The sequence below is a fragment of the Zophobas morio genome, unplaced genomic scaffold, assembly GCF_036711695.1.
Source record: "Zophobas morio isolate AGI-343-1 ecotype UQ-CSIRO unplaced genomic scaffold, CSIRO_AGI_Zmor_V1 ptg000009l, whole genome shotgun sequence".
In the NCBI taxonomy this organism is placed as follows: domain Eukaryota; kingdom Metazoa; phylum Arthropoda; class Insecta; order Coleoptera; family Tenebrionidae; genus Zophobas; species Zophobas morio.
Genome location: NW_026972114.1, coordinates 993792 through 1018633, shown reverse-complemented (window position 1 = coordinate 1018633; position 24842 = coordinate 993792). Strand labels below are relative to the sequence as shown.

The 24842-nt window shown below is 33.4% G+C and overlaps 2 protein-coding genes across 2 annotated transcripts in view; one reads left to right on the top strand and one right to left on the bottom strand.

The window, feature by feature from the left end:
- LOC135125746 (uncharacterized) overlaps positions 1-24842 on the top strand; it is a 565798-nt gene that overhangs the window by 11176 nt on the left and 529780 nt on the right. The gene's annotated exons all lie outside the window — the stretch shown is intronic.
- On the bottom strand, positions 20886-22694 carry LOC135125945 (uncharacterized). Its single transcript, XM_064051732.1, has one exon. The coding sequence runs from the start codon at positions 22692-22694 to the stop codon at positions 20886-20888; it is 1809 nt and encodes a 602-aa protein (XP_063907802.1).

Genomic DNA, 24842 nt, shown 5'->3' with positions numbered 1-24842 from the left:
CATAAGTGTTGCTAATTCTTTGTGAATGATTTTGGCTGCGTTGTCGTGTCTAGCTTTGTAATCAGTTTGTGCTAGGATGCTGCAAGAAGAGATTATGTGCTGGATCGTTTCAGGTTTTGCTTTGCATAGGCGACAGCAGTCGTTTTTTATGTTCGGATCTTTGATGATGTATTTTCTATAATTCTTGGTATTGATTACTTGGTCTTGAATAGCAAACACAAATCCTTCTGTTTCGGCATACAAACTTGATTTTTTTAACCAAATCAATGACATCTTCTTATTGACATGATTTTCTTCTAAGTCTTTGTAGAATTTTCCATGTAGTTGTTTTTGTTTTAGCCCACTTATTATTTTATCTATTGTGTTGGGGGTGTGGATTTCTTCGCTGTTCGACAGATTTAAGGGTGTGTGGTTCAAATCTGCTCTTGTGATGGTGCGAAACATTTCATTTCTTTCCGCTCGTTTCAAGAAATACTTCTTCAAATCTGAGATTTGTCTCTGATATAAGTTTTCTAAGTTCTGGAAACCCCTTCCTCCATTCTGTCTTGGTAATGAGAATCTTTCAATCGACGATTTTGGGTGATGCCTTCTATACTGTGTGAAGATTTTCCTTGTTGCGATGTTTAAATTTTCAAGATCAGTTTTGGACCATTTAATGACTCCAAAAGAATATGTTAGCAGTGGAACGCAGAATGTATTTACTGCTTTCATTAAATTTTTTCCATTTAACTGTGTCTTCAATATTAATTTTAATCTCGCTACGTATTGATCTTTCAACTGTGTTTTCGTTTTGGTATGATTGATGTGGGAGGATTGACAGAAACCCAGATATTTGTATGTATCGTTTCGTTCTTGGGCTTCAATTATTTCCTTATTCTGTGTTATATGTGGTACTTGGTGAAACACGCCTTTTCTGATTGCTTGGGTCTTACATTTCTCAATACCAAAGGACATACCAATATCACCGGAAAATTGTTCAGTCAGATTTAATAGGTTTGTTAACTGATTTTGTGTACTTGCATATATTTTTATGTCATCCATATACAGCAAGTGACTTATTCTGTTTTCTCTTTGTTTGTTAATTCTTATATTGAACCCATAATTGCAGCTGTTCAGTATATCGGAGAGGGGATTTATTGCTAAGCAGAACCATAACGGGCTAAGAGAATCGCCTTGAAAAATTCCTCTTCGGATCATTATTGGGTCTGACTGAATTGTTTGTTCATTTAAGGTTATTTGGAGGGTGGTCTTCCAAAATTCCATGGAACATTTGAGAAAAGTGCAGATTTTAGTATCAATCTTGTATAATTCCAGAATTTTGCATAGCCAGGAATGAGGGACAGAATCGTAAGCTTTCTTATAATCAATAAAAGCAGTATATATGTTTCGGTTTTCTTTTCTAGCTTGTTCACAGATGATGGAATCTATGATTAATTGCTCTTTGCAGCCAAAGGATCCTTTAATACATCCTTTCTGTTCTTCATTAATGATGTCAGAGTTAAAACAGTGTTGATATATTTTTTGTGTAATGCATGAGGTTAATATTTTATAGATTGTCGGTAAACATGTGATAGGTCTGTATTTTGATGGATTTTTTGTGTCGTTATCTTTAGGTTTTAAGTATGTTACACCATGACATAAGAATGTTGGAAAAGAGGATGGGTCAAGAAGGAACTGATTTAAGTGATGTAGTAAATGAATCTGTACACAATTTAATTTTTTTATCCAAAAATTATGGATTTTGTCTGGTCCTGGTGATTTCCAGTTGTGTGTCTTATTGATGGTATTTATTAATTCGGCAAGTGTTATCTGATGATCATTCATTGGTGTAACTGTGGATACTTTATTATATATATGAGGAATCCATTTGGCAGATTGGTTAAATTCAAATTCTTGAGACCAAAGTTTTGACCAAAATGTTGTTACATCTTGTGAACTTGGTAGTTCACCAGATAATTGAGTTTTGCTTGAATTAGTTAAATGTTGATAGAATAGTTTTTCGTTGTTTAAAAATTTAGTATTATGAATTTTTCTGAGATGTGATTGTTTGTATCTTTTAAGTCTTTTGCTATATAAGGAAAGCTTTTGTAATAGTGTATCTTTAATTGCGGATAGTGTTGTGTTGTACTCATCGTAATCAGTTTGATGAAAATTATTGTTGGTCAGTATCGAATGCATACATGTCATGATGTGTGGTGTTTTAACTCTTCTAAGGTACTGTGTTATTTGACCCAGTTGTTTTCTAATGTTATTAATTTTATAATTTAACCGTGTTTCCCAATGAGGGGTGGAGGGTATGCGATTGTTGTTTGTATTTATTATGTTATCTTTACATGTGTTAATTTGAATACAAGTTAAAGCTGCACAGTAGATAATTGTATGAAGTTTTTCAAAAGAGATCGAGTTTGTGAGATATTTTGGTAAAATGAAGGAGTTCATTATTTCTACAATTGCCAGAAACTTTTTAGAATAATACTGGCGGTGAAGTGATTGTCTATCATTTGGTTTTAATTTAGAACATGTTTCGAAAGTTAATTTAAATTGGTCTTCAATTTCATTTTGGAAATTAATGTGAAATTTAAAATTTTTGTTTACAGTTTTGATTAATGTGTCTTCTGTGTTGTAGTACGTGTTTTGTAGATTATCTGTGATGTTAATTTGGTTTTGGATTGTTCTTGATGAATTGTTAAGTGATTTGTCAGTTAATGTATTGGTAATTTGTGTTACGGTTCTGATCTTATTTTGAGGTGTTTTGTTTAATAAATCTTTAGTAAATCTGTCAGTTCGTGTCTCTGGTGTATTTAATATACTACTATTACTATTTTGTGGTATAATTGGGATCTTATTTTGAGATGTTGTTTTTGACAAATTGGTGACAGATGTGTCAGTCAGTAATGTATTTGGTACTGTGTTGTTGATATCTTCAGGAAGTGGATTAATGGTTTTAGAAAGTTCATTTTTTAATTGTTCTAGAGTAAGTTGAGGTATGTAGTTATTTTTAACTATAGCTCTACGTTGATCTGCTAAATTTTGAATGGTAACTGGAAAATTTGGGTACTCACGGCTGAAGGCTTCGTGTAGAGCTGCACGATAATTACTTACATCAGTTTCATTGTTTGTAATTTTATAATATAAGCGCATAATATGTAAATTCATGTGTAGAGACCATTTTTTACGCTTTTTCGGTTCTTCTCGTCTTCTAATGGTCTGAGGCTGATTTGTCTGAGAAACATTAGAGACTAATACGTTGTTAATTGTCTTTGTGGTAGTGTTTCCCGAGGTGATGCCACTTGCTCCATCGACCTCTTCGCAGACTGCAGTAATAGGTGTTCGTCGGATTTCGAGTTGAACATTCTCCGTTGTAGGCGAAACAATTTGGTTTAGACTCATTTTTTAGTTGGAAATGTCAGCGTTGACAGTTGATTATGAAAAAATGAAATTAAGTGCAAATATCGAGTTAAATAGGTGGTTTTAATAGTAAATACAGTACCTTGCACTATTATGAGTCCTTTTGAGTCAAATAAAGGTATTGAATCGAGTTTTATCCAAAGATTCCGCCTTGTTAAGAAATTTACGAACAACCAAAGGTCACTTTTTTTTTATTATTGATATTATTATTGTCAAACTTCTATCATCGCCTCACCACATCAGACAGTCACGAGCCGCCACTGGAAGTATTAACATCATCTAAAAAACTAGAAATTTGATATATATATATATGATATATATCATTTGATATTCGAGTAGATACTTCGTATTTCGAGTACGAGCATCCACTGAGTTTTATTTATATCAACCATCGTCAAAAAATTGATCGAACGTTGTTTCGACAGAACTTCTTTCGCACAAAAAGTATAATGAAACATATTCAGCATTTTCGAGTTGAGTCTTTTCTTCACACAATTTTGTGATGACATAATCAACATTTACGATCAACAGATATACCACCTTGGATTGGTGCAGTGTAATACTAAAAATAACTCTATAGTATTCCTAAAATTATCTGCGAAAATCAAGTGAGCCATTCCATCAATTTTTTGGGGACAATAAATAAATATTCTTAACAATTTACCATGCTTACAATAACTTTAAAACGTCTGCAAGATCTCAAAGTATTCATTTTTGCAACTCTTGAGTTATTCACTAAAATAAATTGACTGATCCATATATTTTTTTGAGTCACTGTAAAAGCAAATCTAAAAAATATGAATGCAATGATAAATTACGAAAATATACTGATGATATTTTCCACATTTTAGATAGGATTTATTCGGCAAAATCTTGAGATTACGTCTTCAAGTTTTTGAGCTTGATAAACAGATATATTTTGATTGAAAACCTACCATGTCAAACAGTAACTTTAAAACCTCTGCAATATTTCAAAATTCAGTTTTGGAATTCTTGATTCAATCAATAAAATAAATTGACTCAGTGATTATTTTTTTTTGAGACACCCCTATAAGCAAAACTAAAAAATATGAATGGAATGATAAATCACAAGTATAGTCTCATCCTATTTTAGACATTTTAGATAGGATTCATTTGGCAAAATTTTGGGCTGACGTCATCAATTTTTTGGAGGGGATAAGTAAATATATTTTGAATAAAAATTTATTATGCTTATCATATGTTTAAAACATCTGCAAGATTTCAAAGCATTCGATTTTGCAGATTCAAAATTAAATTGTAGGTGAAACGAAGTTCACGGGGTCAGCTAGTTATTGAATAAAATTAAAATGATTTAAAACTTTAAATTCATTTCTGAAATATCTGAAAACGCTTAGATGATAAAAATACAGAAAAAGCGCATTTATGTTGTAGCTAAGTTATGTACGAACAATAAAATTTTAGATAATTTAATGTAATTTTTTTTCTTTTATTATTCATACACAGGAAAGTGTATTAAATCAACAATTATTATTAAAAAAAAAAGTATGTACTGAAGAACATCGAAGCCGTTATTGTTTTGTAATTTTCTTAGCTATCTTAAATATTAAGCGTTTTAAAAAATAAAATTCGCATTGCTGGGTACGGCGAAGGAGGATCTCGCCGGACCTTGCGCAACATACGTTCCGCCAGGTCTTTGTCTACTACAGTGTAGTAGACAAAGAGAACGATGAAACCGTAAGCTGCGACGAAGTCGAAACATCGGGCACTATGCATTCCAGGATACGGCGTGCCGAAATCTCGCCGGCAAAGCGTGTTTATCAGCATTTAAAATTAGCAACGAATGTTTTATTTTGTACCTACAATATAATAAAATATATTTTTTCGGTGGTTCTCAATTAATGATAAAGTAGAACAAGTAGAATTAAGGATTTGGAATCAAACTGACATTGTCAAACATTTGAGATGTTTTGTACACCCTGGCACGTAAAATGTCAGTGGTTAATACATGCATTACGAAAATATGTAACACCAAGGTGTAGACTCACAATATTTGGCCTACCCGAAATTTTGACCCACCAGCCGTCACTGCTATATAATATCTTTCTCTTCATACATGTTAGACAGTGACGAATGGAGCGGATATAGATTTTTGGGCTACTTCTAATATCGATTTCTCCCATATGATGCCGTAAGGCGTTATTGCATATACTCAGCTAAATTATTTCTTCTTGGTGTCAGAATGTGGTTTCCGCTACTAAACACTTGTTCCACAGGTGCAGAAGAAGGGATTGTGACTGAAAAATCTTTTCTTTTTTCCTGCAAATAGGCCATCGTTTCGCTGTTTGATGTGTCGCAAATTGTGCAATATTTATTACGTACGCTTAAAAAGAATATCTTTTTTGTTTTTATTCCCATACTACAGTGTCCAAATTGTGTTTGAGTATATATAATAATTATCTCCAGCATTAAAATTAATATTTCAAAAGAATACGGGAAATTATTATTCTGTGCTGAAGGTCTGTTGTCGGCAAGCTGTCGTAAATTATTATTCTTCAATATTGGCTTACCATGTTTTTATGACCATGTCCGGTAATCGTCTATCCCGGTGCGGCAGGTATATACATTTTAGGAAGAATTGCTGCTTCCGTTTAAGGCGAAATAAGTACAATTTCTTAGAAAGGTATTTAAACCCTTAAAAGGATCAAAGGCTGCCTGTCAGGCCGGAATCACCAGAGCGCATCTTTAAATTTTCAGATTTTTGTGAAACTCATTTTATTTTAATCTCGTTTCACGATTTCTGAGATATCACGATAAATGATTGTACCGAGGGTTGTAAAAATATTAATTATGTATGATTGAACATCCGATTAGTCGATTACAGAACTAAGTTGTGCTAATTGAAAAAATTAATCATTATGTAACACGCAATTATTATTTTGTAAAAATAATAACATACCTTAAACAAATATTTTTGCTATTAAAATTACTCTTATTTAATAACACAAATACAACCAGCGGGCCTACCGGACCCGGGTTGCTCAGGTACACAAATAAAATGCATTGCCCCGATAAGACTAAAACGCAGTGAATACTGAATTGTGGTTTATGGTTTCTAAAATGCCATCTTAGCATGGCTTAGATTTATTACCCCTCAGGATTATATTTAAAGATGTATAAGTACTGGAGGCTACAATGTAGGAAATGATGGTATTTAAAATATGAAAATTTCCGTAACAGAACACTTTTAGTGGCCTCTTACCTCCATTTTTGTTTATGTGGCCAAAATCACCAACATGAAGTATCAAAAATTACTATTAGTATAACTCAACTAATAACTACTCAAAAAAAAGTGAAATAAAAAAATGTATCTGTATCTGCGCCATTAATTTTGTAGCCAGATACAGATACTTTGTGCTTAAATTCGATTTTGTCTAGATACAGATACTGGATACCCAGAAATGTATCTCAATACTTTATTTAGATACAAGCATCTAGATACTGCCCAACACTGGATAAGTTCCATCATTTGAACAGTACCTAGTAAAATTTTATTGGTAATTCAAAGTTAAACATCAAGGTTGGACTCATAAAACCATAAATCACAAATTCAGTACAACCCTGTATATTTCTAGCTCACTATACGCTGGCGGTGCGCTCTTTTCATTGGAGTCCCTCTCCACTCGGTGGGCTTGTATTCGTAGCACACATAAAGATATTGAAATTCTGTAAACGTCATTGCTTTTAGTTTGAAAAGGAAAACCTAACTTGATACATTACAAAAATATGACGCATACGCCGCGACGCAAACATATATTTTTTTCTATTGCAATTAACAAAGTTTTGCAGATTCTGAATGTACGATTACAGTGATATAAAACAGTTATGTTTGTTGTATTAGTTTTAACCGCAAATAATATACTTTGTCTACAACTGCTTTATAAAGGCCTTATTACATGTCTCATTCGGCACTGTTTGAGTTGAGTAATAAACCTAGTGGTATAATAGAAACATTACACCACTAGTGGTGTAATGAAGGTCTCCACTCCTTAAGTGAATTTTATTAACATGCATAATAGAAACATTACACCACTAGTGGTGTAATGAAGGTCTCCACTCCTTAAGTGAATTTTATTAACATGCAAATTACAACAAATTATATTGATTAATTCTTAACTTATTTGTTATACATGTTGATAATACATTCCTTACAATTACTGATATTAATACCAGATGAAATTAAATGATTTGTATCTTTGTTCATAATGCTTATGTTTTGTTGGCAAATGTTTGTTACAGCTCTAGTTTTTAAGATTTCTCTTCTAACAATGCTTGTATCTGGGTTGTAGCTGCTGGCAGTACTCGTTCTGGCTCCAGGATCACCTCCAAGAATATCAGAAGGGGTCTTTTTCTTGTTTTCAATCGAGGTGTCGATATAAACATCACATACAGCCCAAAGGCTGCTGCATTTATAATTTTTCGACAAATCTTCAAAAAATGCCAACAGCACCTTCTCTCTTGCTTCAATATTTATTTTCTTGGTTGCACACCAGTCAGTGAACCGTTTATACAATTTTTCGTATTTGGTTTTTGATTTATCAGGCAACAATGAAGACACTACATTTGCAGCAGCCTCTTCTGCTTCCAAGGGCAGGCTTTCTGCTTCAGAATCACTCATTTCTCGATTGAACAACTTTTTTTTTCTAAAAACTGACGCGTTGTTTACAACAAATTTGAGCGGTTGTCATAACACTGCAAAAATTCTCTTGGTTCTTGATTTTCAATTAATAAAAAAGTTTAATTGGCTTTTTTCTTTTTTCATTTTTGGGCAGTTGTAGATAAAGTTTTGTATTTCATACGTGGGCTAGAGCGTATTACAGCAACTCGTGTGATTACAGATGACTCGGTCTAACAACCTCGTCTTCTGCAATCTTCACACTCATAGTGCTGTAATAATGGCTCTCGACATTTAGCAAAATTTGCTGACGTTCTAGCTCGGTTCGCCGTGAAAACGGTGTTTCAAGAAGGAACATGACGATGTAGTACTTGGGATTCATTTTTCACTCACCTGTACCTATGAAAGAGACAAAAATACGAAAGATCAACATGTGGGCTTTTATTCACGTTAATGCTAATTACCCACGCACCTCGCAGCCCTTCCGTTCTGTAAAATAAATGGGAAAATGGTTTAATGAGTACGCCGAAAATGGCCGAGAAGCACCGAAGATATCGCCTCAGTTCCGAGCGAACGCACATGTAGGAGTATAGGAGCTAAGCCATGGAAATCCGTGTCTGTGATTGGGCTTGGTTGGTTCAAGTGAACCGACGTTCTGGCCGCTTCAGTTAAAGAGCTAGGGGCATAAATCGTACGGTATTCAACCGAAAATGTCTGCAGAAAGCGTAAAAAATAAATAATCATCTACAGATTTGCCATTTCAACATATCTTTGTAACTAAAAATGCATTAAAAGCTCTTTTTTCATTACAAATTAAGTCAATCTGTTCTTAAGATATATGCTGTTAGACGCCGCCTCACTTGCCTCATCTGACGAGCCGCCACTGCTCACTTGTGTACAAACTTCTTCGTTCGTAATTAGCTTCTTACCACCCTCGATATCTAATATACTATTTGGCATGGAGTAATATGACCCTAAGATTATTTCCGTTATTCAGTACATTTAATGTATACCGCATGCTTTTGCAATTGCTAGCAGTCCTATCTGGGTAAAACAGTAAGTTCTAGCTGTTGATTTAATATGTTAGCAATGTATTCCGCGTCCGTAATTAGGTTCACAGCTGTAGACTAAAGTAACCAATAATATATAACACATTTGAACTATTGCTACGAAGTAACCCATACGTCGCCCCAGTACGACGCCTATGGGTTGTCTAACATATAATGACACCTCTCCACAGAGGACCCTTTTCACTGTCCCAACGTATAACATAGGTCATTAATGCAAATAATCCTCCTCACAACGGACATGTAACAGGTAAACTGGTCCCAGGAATGGACAACCCCACACTGTTCATAATACGAGTAAATATGGATTTTTCCCAAATAGCAAAGCGGGGGTGGTTTTCTTTGTTAAGTGCGAATGAACGTATACAACATTATTATTATTTGAGGATGTACGTTTAAAGTGTGTAACACGACCCGCTAAGCAAAGAAATTTATAAGTATTAGTGAAAAAATTTGAAATTATCTACAATGCCGAGAAGTTTAAATTAACCATTTGGCGACTCTCAGACAAATTCGCCGTCGGATGGCAATGAGCATCACTTCCGTGATGCCGAAGCCTGGTTATTAGTCTAGACTTTCTTCCTAGCTTCAGTAATTCAATGTTAAATAAGGACCCATTAATGATTTGGGTTCTAATGTAGATTAGGAACTACGCTTCAACCAACATATTGATAATATTGTATGTAAATCGCTTATGAGGTGTCATAACACGACAGACAAAGGGCCGAATTCTGTAGCTTAATCTTTTAATAAGGGATCCGTTTGTTAAAGGCTTTATCGTAAAGGAAATGTGAAAGTGAATCCTTTAATATCTTATTCTCTATAGCATCCGTTGAGGAGAAACTTGTGCGTTAGTTCGACTTTATGTAATGAAACGAACGGATATTTTTACTACGCTAGTATATGCTTTTAGAAAAGGAACGCTTGCATTTACCATTGTGTCAAGAGAGATGGAATCTATTGTACATAATCTCAAGTTTTCACAATATCGGTATGGTTGGTGTGACGGTCTCGGGAGATTTTTAAACTTAACTTTTGTTAATTTATGAGACATGAAATTCTTGTCGTGGTCTTTGTGCATGACATATAGTAAAAATATTATTTATATGCTCTTAGGTTGGTTCGTGATGTGGTAACATTAAAAATTTATCAGCACTGGCCCCTTATGTCAGTGTGGTCAGTGTGGTCAGGGGAGTCTGGCCTTCAATGGATCTTTTGGTATTTTATAAGTGAAGACCCTCCAAAGGAGTTGTTTTCGCAAAGTTGTTTATTAGTTACCAGTCCATTTGGAGTATCGTAAAAGTATTTGTATTTCCACCAAATTGGGCTTAAGTAACTTTAATATGACGATTTTTAGTGCTTTTTGCTGATTTTAACAAAATTAAACCATGAAACTATAAAACTGGACAAAGACATCATTGTTCTGACTCATATATACCTTCTTTGTTATTCCTGTACGATAAATAATCACAGATTCTCTTTCCTCGCTTTTATTTAGAAAGGGCCACCATATAAAACTAATGACACTGACAGATAATTTGCATAAAGTGAAACATATGACCATACGTTGCACAAGGGAAACTATAAAGGACTTCACCTTTATATAACGCATCTATAAGGGTCCTTTAGCTTTTAGAGAATAGGAATATCCTTATGTAAATGACAATCCTTTTACCAAAGTACCTGTATACTTTACGGAATTCGGCCCTAAGGAGCTTTACAGTGTGGATGTCATTCGTAGGTTATATACACCTTTGGTAAGACTTATTGTAGAGTATGACATTGTGATTTGGTGTTCGTTTTATACAATTCACATGACAAGACACGACAGTTCGGAACAGACTTATTATGACGTTTTACATGTTATTGCTAAGAAACTTTAAAAGTGAAATTCGTTTTGGTTTTAAGTTATTTCGTAATAATATTATTGACGGTTCTGAATTATTAAGTAGGTTTGATTTTAGAATTCGTATTATTAATGCTCGTTGTAGTTACGTTTTTTCCCAGATTTACATCAAAACGATATTACGATATTCAATTTTCAGTTATTGCTAATGTAGTTAAGTCTTTTGCTATTATATCTTCAATATTGATATTCTTCATTCCTCTCTATTGTAATTGTAACTAAATTCTTTGCTTACTTACATAAACTCAGTCATTTGGATATTGTCGCATTTGGAAATGTACTTCCTATTTGACAATACATCGTATTAATATTATGGTAGGACTCATCACTGACCCGAAAATGACCGGTAGTTACGGATACTAAAACCTAGTAATGTTATGCATTGATTAGATGAATAAAAAAATTTGGAGATACCATACACATTCGTCAGCTATTATTCTCTAATTTCACCCCATCCCCAAGAGAATAGCGTAACTACCGATCATTTATACGTGCATCACTTGAAGAGTGATCTTACACTACTCTGCTACTGCTGCTAACCTTTTCTTTTTATTTCAACGGTCTACCTAAAATTGATAGATGATGACATTATGAATTAGTTATTTATTGTGAAGAACTGCTGCTGGAAATACGAAGCAGATATTTTGTCTCTTCAGGTACTACAAATTAATTTATATTTTGAAGGTGAAAGCACGCATATTTAAGAAGTGTACTAATACAAAAACCCAACTATAAAACAAAGTTCAAGTTCAAGATAGCAGCTAATTCATTGCGATATTATGCAGATTAGTCTGAGTGTTTTTTTTTTTTATAAAAACGTATTGATGAAAAACTCAAGTGATAAGACGTATCCAGTCTGCCAGGTAAATCATGGGAATGACCTCGCTTGTTTACGTTAACTAATGCATTGGCGCTCTAGGATTCAGTCGCATAGTTCCGATGTTTGTTAATGAATATAATCATATATTATTAACTATATTAAATGACATTTTTTATCTACATGTTGGGGTATTCTACCGCCATCTTTAACTTACTTGTAAGCAATACATACATCTCTGCTACGCTCTTAACAATCAATTGGTGAGTTTGGGAAAAATAGTAAATTAGTTATTTATGGTATAAGTGAATAAAAACGAACACTATCTAACGAAAAAACAGTTTATTAATTATTAAATTTATAATTTAACTTATTACTCCTATTAAATTAGGCAATTGGTAGGGGCAGTCCTGGGTCTGGTGTGGAACGATTGCTCAATCCTAAAAATTTTTTTAGAGCCGCCGCAAATTCTTGTTTTTGGGTCACAGTAGGAAATGTTAATTTGATGTTTTCCTCATCTTCAAATATTAGCAATAATTCAGCTATATTAACCGCACGGTCGTTGTAAGTCTCAACATCTTCCAGTCCCACATAACCTTGAAAATCCCCAGCACGGAAAGTAATTACCCCCAAATCTGGGGGTAGCCCGGAGCTAATGGTTACTCGTACATCATTGATGGGTTGCTTCTCCCCACGTTGATAACGAACATTCACAAAATTCAACATTTTCTTTTTCAGCAATCTGTTCGTTCTGCGAACGCGTTGAAATTCACGAAATTCAGTGATGGAGTTTTTCAGATTCATTTTATCTATTTTAGCACACGAGGCGAAGCCGAGTGTGATAATGTTTTAGAATGAATATTATTCGTTTATTCACGTGTATCATAGAAGATTTTTTCCAATTTCGCAAAATTAAAATCAACATTATTTAGGTAAATGTACTATTACTAATATGATGAGCTTTTAAAGAAGGTAAATTGCCTAAGTTACCTATACTTTCGTCACGGTCACATTCAAAGGATGTTCCTTGCCTTTCATTAGGATTGTTTTACAGCAGGTGGACCATCAAGCGTTGCAAATTTTCCTTGAATATGTTTACACATCCATAGCAACGAAAATTTCAGTGGTATTGCCAATTTTTAGTCCTTTTACTTTATTCGTGTTGTCAATGACAGTGTGAATAAAGTGTTGCAATGAACATTTTATTCATCCTTTCGATTAAACTATTGTTTTAATAGCGAGATTTAACATATAAAATGAGCATTTTATTAGTAGAAATTGGGAAAAATCCTTTTCACATTTTAGTGCATTGTAGTAGAAAAGTGGATTGGACCCCCATCTAATTGAAACTATTGAAGGTTTGTTAAAGGAAGTTCGTCAATCGTTTGTCGTAAAGGCCCGGTTAAAAAAAATTAAAAAAAGCATTTCTGTCCATGCGTGGTGGCAGTTCTTGGTCGGGCAAGTTCTCGTCCAGAGATTTCGTTGCGGATGCTGCCGGTTTGGATATCGTAATGCATACTGACGTTGGCTAAACAAGAAGCATGTACATGTCAGAGTGTTAGACAGCATTTTTTAGTTTTACATTAAGAATTAATAATTAACGTTAAAAAAATGTTATTGACAGAAACACAATATTTAACTCACAACAATAGCTACGCTTACACCATTTCCGCAACAACGAATTGTTGGAGCTTGTTCAGCTGCTATGATGTCACATTTATCGTATTGTTGCTGCACTAATTTCTATTAAAAACTGTTAGCGTTCGCCAAATTTAAATACGGCGCGCTGTCACCCTTTGACCGGACATGGAAGGGGAGAGATCCGGTACCGGAAGAGAGGTTGCCTGGACCGGGAGAATCGTCGATCAGCAGAGTCGTTCGCTATGGTCGTTCATGAAGAGTCGAGCCGTCGAGTTGTGGAACAGTTACAGTATTTCGGAGGCGCAAATGTAGAGAGTGTGTTTATTGTTTAATATAGTTTTCATTATTTTTAACTGAGTTCGCTTGTTTCCCCATCCCTTAAGCACAGTATAGATATCAATCAGTAGAGACAGCTTGCCGTTTTTCGTGACCCGTTTTCGTGGGTGGTCGTTCGCATTATGACCGAATGAGGGCGCCCAACTGACGTCTAAAATATTTGAAATTTGGCAGTTTTGTTACAATATTTTTGCCGGTTTTGCTTGTTTAAGACTGCTTTTCCGGTAGAATTGTACAAACAGTATAAAAATGTAATTTTCACAATAAAAGGTAAAATTTTTGTCCGATGAATTTTCATACAGGATCCCTGTTGTGCGCCTTATTCTCTCCATCGTGTTTGGAATTCTTGGAAAAGATAGTAAACATAACACACTTTTTGTTTAAAAAGTCGTCGCAAACGGACAACAACGGTGGTTATGAAATAAATAATAAAAATTTATTATATATGATTCCGTTGTTGTGGTAAAATTAAATATAAAAATAATAAGAAACAAACTACAAGTAACAAAAAATTATATAAGCAGACCTTCTCTCAATAAACAATTTTTTTATTCATCATGTATATATATATATATATGTTACAGCTAATATCCGAAATACGTTATTATGCATAATAACTAGATATTTTAGGAATTATGCGTAATAACTAAACTTGTCAGTTATTATGCATAATAACCGGAAACATTAGGAATTATGCGTAATAACTGAATTTTTCAGTTATTATGCACAATAACGGAAACGTTTAGGTAATATTGATAACAACTAGCAGAGGAAAAGGAATTATGCATAATACCTGAAACATTAGTCATTAAGCATATTGTCTAATAGGCCAGGGCCGATAATTTTTGAGAACAAAAAAATTTAGAACAGGATGATACCCATTGGAAAAGAAAGAAAATATAACAAAAATAAAAGGAAAAATAATTTACGGGCGATCTGAGGTCGGGAAGTCGAAGAGGGTGAGCTTTTAAGGGTAGAAAACGGTTTATCACGATTTCCGGCAAAACTACAAGTTTTATCGAAAAAAGTTAATGGCGAAGTTCTAGGTAATAAAAGGATCTACAACTTTTGTATTTAAACTTTTTTTAAATAACCTCAAAATTTATGCGAAAAATGCAAATAACCGAGTTTTTGGTTTTTTATTTTTATCTCCCACAAAAGTTTTTTTTTCACGAAATTTGGTGAAAACTTCCCTATTTATGTCTCAAAATCACTGTAATTTTTTTGATTCAAAATATTTAATGTTTGTATTGATGAGGCTGATACGTGTTTAAACTCCATATTAATTTTAATAATAATGAAACAACTTTCAGAGTTTTCGGTACACTTTCGGTACACAGTACCGTCTTCAGGCAGAAGAGAAACTGCCTGAAGACGGTACTGTGTACCGAAAGTGTACCGAAACACGTGTAGCAGTGACAACAAATATATTATTTAAACTCTGAAAGTTGTTTCATTATTATTAAAATCAAAATATTTATTTTTCTCCCTTATTTTGATTTAATATCGAAAAACCACCCTAATTTTCAATCGAAAATTCTCACGTCAAAATGTTTGTTTAAAAAAAAAAAAATCGGTGTGCCTTCTGTTCGTTGAAATCTCTACTTTCTGATGGTGTAAAAAAAAGTATGCATTACTATGGCAAATTTTCACAGGAAATCCAAAAAAACGAAAAACTCGAATTCGAATTTTTTTTAATCATGTAAAATTTGGAGCTATTATTAAAATTTACACTTTAATTACTCGAAAAAAGTAAGATTCCATGTTACACTGATAAACTCAAAAATTTAAAATCCATGAAACAAACGCCTTCTGTTGGTGGGAGATTTGTCAATATGAAAGATGATTTAATTCTTGCTAATTGATTTTCGAAATCTTAATTGATTCAGTGTTATATTATCATTTTTACATTTATAAATATATTTGATTAATTGTAATCCACTTTTTGCGATATCTTCTTTGTTTGCATGTTTTTATAAAAAATATTGTCCAAATTTGACAAATTTTTATCATCTGACTAGCAGACCCAGTGAATATTTTAGTAGTTAAATAAAAAATAAAATAAAAATAAATAAATTATAATTAAATTAAATTATAAATTATACATAAAAATTTATCGTACGACAATGATTATTATATTCAACAGCCATCTTGAAACCTGCCTTGTGTATCTGTGGATGAAAGTAAAGATACTAATATCGTTACTACAAAATGGGGGTTGGTGGTAGAAGGGTGAAAATTTAGGGTTAATTGTATTTTTTGAAGCCAAATCTTAAAAAAATAAAAATAACAAATTTTGTTCGAAAAAAAAAAAAATTTTTGGATGGGCCATTCTTATCACCTAGGGGTATAAAAAATAGTTTACAACCTATTGTCAGACCTACCGAATATAGACAGAAAATTTCATAAAAATCAGTCAAACCGTTTCGGAAGAGTTTGGTTACACACACTGTAACACGAGAATTTTATATATTAGAAAACAATGAATTTACGATGTTTTGCTTTCCTTTTCCGGCAAACCCAGATGTTGTATCGCAACCAGAAAAACAATACAGAAATGCAGCGATATTTTTGAAAGATTCATATTTGAAAAATAAATCTTCTACATTTCTAGAACCTGGTTTGAGAAAATAAATGTCATAATTATTTGAATTCAATTGATTCAAAAGGACCAAAATATCTTAACCCACAACTATAACAGTTTTATTGGTATCTCTAGCAGTTTCTATCCAGATCTTAATTATGTTAGCATCAGAATCTTCTTCTGCTTGTTTATAGGAAAATCCTTGTGACTGTAGATTCCAAAAGTTTCTTTTAAATAAATCAATTCGTCACGGTTCTCTTCAAGTAACTCAGCCTGCACGTGTATTTTTATAGACGATGTTGTTCATTCTTCTGATGGGCTAAAATTTTCCGTAGGCCATTCAGGTATGTAAGTTATCTTAAAATAGCAATAAATAGGCACCTATGCATATAATTTAAAAATTATCCTACAACTTTAACAAAATATTGTAGATGTCTTATAAAGTATCAAGTGTATTAACTTATTTGGTTATTAATTATAGTAGTGTATTTCGATTTGCAATTTTTTAATTTATCAATGTAACATGAAATATTACGTTTTTCGAGTAATTAACGTGTACATTTTAATAAATAGCTCCAAATTTTACATAATAATTAAAAAACAAATTTTTGAATTCGAGTTTTTCGTTTTTTTGCGTTTCCTGTGAAAATTTGCCATAGTAATGTATAATTTTTTTTACACCTTCAGAAAGTAGAGATTTCAGCGAACAAAAAGCACACCGACTTTTAAAAAAAAAAATATTTTGACGTGGAAATTTTCGATTGAAAATTAGGGTGGTTTTTCGATTTTAAATCAAAATAAGGTAAAAAAATAAATATTTTGAATCAAAAAAATGACAGTGAGTTATACATAAATAGGTAAGTTTTCACCAAATTTTGTGAAAAAAAAAAAATTGTGGGAGATAAAAATAAGAAACCAAAAACTCGGTTATTTGCATTTTTCGCATAGATTTTGAGGAAAGAAAATGTAAATACAAAAGTTGTAGATCTTTTTATTACCTACAACTTTGCCATTTAACTTTTTGCCGGAAATCGTGATAAACCGTTTTTTACCCCTAAAAGCTCACCCTCTTCCCCTTCCGGACCTCAGATCGCCCGTAAATTATTTTTCCCTTTATTTTTATTACATTTTCTTCCTTTTCCAGTGGGTATCATCCTGTTCTATTTTTTTTTTCACTTTTTACCATTTTCAAAGGCTTATAACATGTCCAGCTGATTTCAAAAAAACGGGTGATGAGCAACTCAGGTTCTCATAGATCAATGAAAAGCAATGGGAATATGACGTTTATATAACTGTAATTTGTCCCTTTTTTTTAAATCAACTGTACATGTGGTATGTAGGAGAAAGCGAGGCAGGGTGGGTAGCTTTTTGGAAAATATGCATAATTCCTCTTTCTGTGTTAGTTATTATCAATATTACCTAAACGTTTCCGTTATTATGCATAATAACTGAAAATTTCAGTTATTACGCATAATTCCTAATGTTTCTGGTTATTATGCATAATAACTGACAAGTTTAGTTATTACGCATAATTCCTAAAATGTCTAGTTATTATGCATAATAACGGATTTCGGATATTAGCTGTAACATATATATATTTTGACCTACACAATCTTGAGTTTTATTTTGAGACGTTGCTTAACCCATAAGCAGTCGTGCGTGGGTAAAAATGACCCAAGCCGTACATTTTGTCAAATATCCTTTTTCGCTTAATCCCTATGGACTTCCGGTTTCATGAATTCCTTAATTATGCTTACCTGCGTCGACCCATACCAATTACCTGCACTTTATGTGAGCCGACAAATATGCATTTTTTTTTGTAATATTTTTTTTATTTTTTCTCTTCAGCCCTGCAAGACAAAAACCACCAATACAAAGTGAACAATTAATTATCGTTTTTTTAAATTTACAAATTAAGCTTGCCGATGAATTCGTTCTTCAGATCAGGCGAGTCGAACATTAACGTGATTGTCAGCGCTGGATGTAACCTAATTATGACCCAATTGTAACCTGTCAAATCGAGGCGTTGCGGAGGTATCTGAAATCCCGTAATACCTCCTTGAAACAACGGGAAAGGATCTATTGATATCACTGCATTTAAGGCCACTACACGTGTTCGCATTGGCGTTGCATTGATTGCCAATACGCAATTGTTTACAAAAGCCATTGTTACTTTTCATCTACTAATTTGAAACTGTTTAAATTCCTCAATGAGGTGTGTTTTTACTCCATATGTCTTATCTTCCATTTTTCGTTATACACAAAAAATTTTAGCTATTTAGATAGTTTTTAGTAGTTCAACACACACAGACAGAACAACCCACAGACCAGAAAAGGAAAAACGGTTTACTACTGTAGCACAACAACCACAATGCCCAAGCGGAGCAAGCGGCCAAAGCCAAGCACAAGCGCATGCGTGCACTTTAGCGGGAACATTGGGTTATTACAATAGAATAGAAACGATAAAATACTTCCTCAGCATTAACATTTTTTGTGTTTTACAACAGACTTCAATGGGCTGTTTTTCGAAATGAACAAACTTCAAACTCCAAAAAAAATCTGAATTAGAAGTTAGTCCAAAGACGAAGTCGAAGTCAGTTTTTCTATTTATTTAATATCCAAACGGCATTGTTTCAAAGTTTTCTAGAATAACTCTCTTGTCATAAACAAAACCAAATTCCTTTGTTTCTATTTTATTTAAAAGTTCTTTTCACAACTTGAAACTTAAAATATGGTTAAAATGTAAAGTTTGTATAAGGAAATAAGGATTTTGCAATTAGGCTCCGCCCCATAATTGCAAAATCCATATTTGTCTAGAAGAATTTACCATTTTAACCATGTTTTAAGTTTCTTGTTGTGAAAAAATGGCTATATAATAACAAAAAAAGGCAAAATATAAGCCCCGCCCACCCACCCTGTCTCAATTGTAATGATTTTTTTTATTCGTCGTGAGCCAAGGAGGCGAAGCTTAACTGTAAAATTCTTATTTGAGAAATTAAAAACATTTTCAGTATCGTGTTGCTCAAAGAATACTATGTATATTAAGAAAAATAAAGCCAAAGATTAGGCCCCACCCTTACCCGCCCCAACCTCAATTCTCAATTGTGATGAATTTTTCATTCGTTGTGAGGTCGAGGGGCGGGGCTTAATTACAAGATTTTGTCCTATGCAAAAACTTATTTATTAATGATAACCAGATTACAAAGTTTATAATTCTTCGAAATCATCGGAAGTTTGTGGGTTATACACGTTATCTTGGGAAAATAGGTGGGTTTTCTCGTTGCCCGAATCGTTATAATCAGTGTCGGAACTGCAAAGAAGATGTTAGAAATAACTGAGTTTAAACTAATGTTTAGCTTTCTTACCTAGCAGTTGAATCACTGTATCTGGACGCAGGTTTTTTAATGGCTGGTAGTAAGGATATAAAAAGATCAACCTGTGACTTTTTCAAAAAATTTGACAATACATTTTTCCCAGAAATAGTCTGTGTTGAATTGTAAACTAATTGTCTTTTCGAATACATTACAACATACCACTTCTGCCCATTTAACCACCACATCTGTTACGCCGTTGGAACGTACTTCAAATTGACATGAATCCTGTGATTTTACGATAGTCACAGCTCCTGTAAATGTTTTTACTACGTTTGGATACTCTATGGTTATTTCACCATCTCCAATTATAACTACTTCAGCCATTTTCCTTCTTTTTGTTTGAAGAATTTGCAGTTCTCTTAATGCTTGGGTCAAAGCCGGTGATGGCTCGAAAACACTAAAAAGATATAATAAAAAATGCAAGTTATACAAGCAAAAAATAATCACGCGATAATTGACCTAACCTCACTATATGAAATTCAAAATGATAATTGTGCAACATATTTCAATATTACTTACCGATAATCGTACTCCATGTTGCTCAAGTTACAGAAAGCTATTGTGTGTTATACGTGTGTATTGAAATACATTCTAGAGTCGACTGACTTTTTATTAAAATAAAACTACAAGAATAAAAACTTATACATTTATGACATCTCCCCTTTTAACTTAAACAATTTTCTCTAAACTATAGTACTACTATTTTGTTACTTAAATCTACCATATGTTAAACGATTGGGCCGCTTTATTACCCTTCCGCTTGATGTTTGCTCTGGTACTACAAACTTTTCATCTTCTGCAACATTTTCTTCTTCCTCTGAATCCTGGCTTACATCTATCACAGAACTGTCTAAATCATTACTACAAGATGACTGATTATCTGTTACATTTTCAGAATTCTGAGGATCCTCTACATTACTTTTAATTTAATAAATTTTGTATTTCTAGTTAACATATTTCCATCATCAAATTTAATATTATATGACCTTGGCCTACACGTGGATTTACTCGCTATAACACCTTTATTCCATTTTTTCTCACTTAATCTATTTTTCACCAATACATGTTGGTTTCGTTTAAAATTAGTACTTCTACTTCTTACATTCCTATCATAATAATATTTTTATTTATTCTGTCATGTTCTGTCTGATTATTTGCATAAATTAATATATCATCGATATAAATTTCTACTCCTGGAATCTCAAAAATTTCCTTAAATTTTTTATGAAATACTTCTGGAGCACAAGTAAGACCAAATGGAAGACGTAAAATTTTATACCGTCCAAACGGTGTGGAAAAAGTGCATAGATCCGAACTTTCTTTATCAAGTGGTATTTGCCAAAACCCTGACATAGCATCTAAAGTCGAAAATACTTTTGCACCTGCTAGTTTACTAGTTAGTTCCTCAAAAGTGGGTAACTGATAATGTTCTCGACAAATATTTTGATTTAAATTTCTTGTATCTAAGCATATTCTCAAAGTTCTGTCTGGCTTATGTACAAGCACTATTGGATTAACCCATTCTGTTGGATAATCTACTTTAGAAATTATGCCCTCTTTATCCATCTTTTCTAAGCATGCTTTGAACTTATTAACAAGAGCAAAAGGTACTTTCCTTGGCGCATGAACTACTGGACTAATGCTACTTTTCAATTTAATTGTATAGGGATCCCTCAGACAACCTATGCCTTTAAAAACATCGTTATAACTTTCTACTATTCTATTACAGCTAATATTATCAACCCGTTTAATTAAATTCAGTTGTATGCACGAATTAATACCTAATATAGTAGGACATTCATCTCTTACTACACAAAATTCTAAGACATAATTATTTTCTTGGAAAGTACAACATAGCTTACATTTTACTAACACGGGAACTCTTTTGTGGGTAAAATTAGTTATAATTAAATTAATGTTCTCCATTTTTTCTAAATCAAACCCTAAACTTTTTAATGTACTTTGACTAATGACATTAACCATTGCTCCCGTGTCTAGCTTAATTTTAATTTCTTTTTTTCTCTCGACTCTCATTACAATACTCCATTCTCTACAACTATTCTTTTTTTGTTTTTTACCTATTAAACCTACGAACACTTCTTTTATCTCATTTTCCACCGCATATACGCTTCTCTTGAAACACATTTTTTTAAAATGACCATAAGCACCACATTCACTACATTGTTTTGTATACGCTGGACATCGTTTTTTTTCATGATTGTAGCCGCATCTTTGACACTTCGTAGTTTTGCTGTTGTTGCTGCCCTTTTTCGTTTTCCACACCTTCTCACCTGCTCTTGACTTGCCATCACTATAACCACCAGCACCACTACATTTCTGTCTCGCTCGCACTATCCCTATCTCACCTTTTTCGCTGATTTCTTGATTTTGTTTTTGTGACTCTTCCACTGATAAGCACACCCTTATCGCTTTATCCAATTTCATTTCGGAATCTTCAAGGAGCCTTTTTCTCAATTTCTCAGAAATCAATCCACAAATTAAGACATTACAAATGAGATCATTCTCTATCTCTCCCCATTTGCAATTTTTTGCCAAATTCTTCAATTCTGTTACGTAATACTGAGTCGTTTCACCTTGTGTCTGTTTTCTAGTCAAAAATTTGTGCCTTTGGTACACCAAATTCGTTTTCGGCGTAAAATATTCCGTAAACTTCTCGATTAAATTTCCGATTTTCCCTTTCTTATCCGCTTCTATCTCAAATGTATTAAAAATTCTCAAACCTTCATCTCCTATGTAATGACGTAACTGTGCACACTGTAACTCTTCCGACTTCTTAATTGTTTCAGAGGCCACAAGGTAATTTTGAAATTTCTGCACCCAAAATTTCCAGTTTTCAGCCAAATTTCCCGACATCTCAAGTGGCGATATTCCTAGCATTTCACTCATTGTGAAATTTGATGCCGTTTTTCCTTAACAAAATCACTTTATGCATTCAAAATTATCGTCGCAGCGCCATGTTATACGTGTGTATTGAAATACATTCTAGAGTCGACTGACTTTTTATTAAAATAAAGATAAACTCTTTTACAAAAACTACAAGAATAAAAACTTATACATTTATGACATTGTGGATAAAAAAATAAAGAACGTTAAGACCTAACAATTTATTATGTTCGTTATTATGTGTCAACAACCACAGAGTGTCAACCACAGAACACTCACTAATAGAAATGCAAAGTACCTACAAATTTCAAGAAACACAAAAAGTAGAGCCACCTGGTGTCGTAGTGGCCCAACTAACGAGCAAGCGCGTAGTTTAAAAGTCAGTACCATGTTTTTGTTTATTAAATTTAATTCTAATTTCACTCATTTTTCAATAAAACCCAGATATGCTGAAAAAAAAAATGTATTTATTAATTCCATAATATATTACAATACATAATGACCTAAATAAATATATTTTCAATAAAATTAATCAAGCACAAAACGATAAAAATATTTCAAATAAAATAATTCTTTGGCATGCATAAACAAGTATAACAAAAAATAAAAATATTAAAAAACAAAACAAGTTATTCTCTTAATATACAATATAACAAAAACAAAACACAAACAGTAAAATAAAATGAACAAATTTTCTAACAGTCAATATTTGGTTTAATGTCGCAGCCGAAAGTTAAGTCACAGCCAGTATTTCAGTCAAAATTGGGGTGTAAGGTAATGAAAAAATTTAAAAATACTTTAAGCAGTTTTCTTAAATCTTTTCATTTTGGTGTGATGACCTTCACTCAAGCCTTTCCTTTTCTTTCTATCTCTAACATACTTGTAAATCAAAAACCTCGTACACTTGTCCAGAATCATACCAAAACAATCATGTCTCTCACAAACAGTTTGCCCAAGACCACATGTTAACTTGTACTCAGATTTGAAACAACTCTCCAAATTTCTCAAGTCATCATCACCACGGTCTTTTGAAGTACGTTAACAAATGAGATGGTAACATCTCCGTGGTAGTCAACGCACTCTGGCAAGCATCGCCATTGGATACATCTATCTGTTTTAAAATATAGCCTGAAACATAGGCTAATCCTTGACTGTCTTCGTCCGACAGCTTTTCAAGGTTTTCAAAACAAATAGATGCGTCCAAATTTGATGTGCCACTGACCTCTTCTTCGTCAAATTCAGTTACCTCTTCCACTTCCGCAGTTTCAGTCTTCTCTGCATATTGCAGCAGGTTTCGGAGATTTTCCAACGGCGTGCAACCATCATCTTCACAATTCCCTTCTGTTGTTGAGGCAACAAGCTTGTTGACCACAACAGTTTTCAGGGCGGCAGTGAACTGTTTACAGGTTGGGTTGGTGTTAAACACTCCGTGTTGGCGAACGCTGGGAAATAAATTCTCTACAGGATCTTGGTTTAAACTACGGAGATTTAAATAATCAAAACCGGGAATGTTTTTGAGACGATGCCACAGATACATAACTGAACGAATCGTAGTTCGCCAACCTCGAATAAACGAGTAACGATTAGTCCAATCGGCACCAGACGACAGATCAGTTAGCTTCCAGTGGTCCATCGCAGTTAAAAACTTTGACCAAAGATCCCAATGAGGAACACTCTCTCTCAGAGCGCCTTTAAAAGGCTTGGTGTGACTGGCTCGAGGTTGAGAGCTGTTCAACGAATCAAACAAGTCGTCAATTAATTTTACGAATTCAGCCGTATGAATAGCCTCGGAAGGTAACAACTCAGTAAAAACCGAGTACGTTTCTATAGCAGATGCTACAGATGCACTCAACTGAGCTGCCGCCACTTTGACTTTCATTTTGACGTATGAATCCTTAAAATTAAAATGCTCGACCCTCAATTTTGGGAGAGCCTTGAAAGACTTCCTTTGGTCAATGTTGAAAACTTCCTCAATATGTCTAAAAAAGGCAAATTTGTTTGGTTCAAATTCTAGCTTACACTTTAACAACGCATTACGAGTGCACTTCAATAAATGAGGCACATCGAAAATGGTGACAACAGGCTGTTCATTAACAAAAAAATAAAAGGGGCCTTGTTTCTCATTGGGTTCAGAACATAACTTCGTCAAAG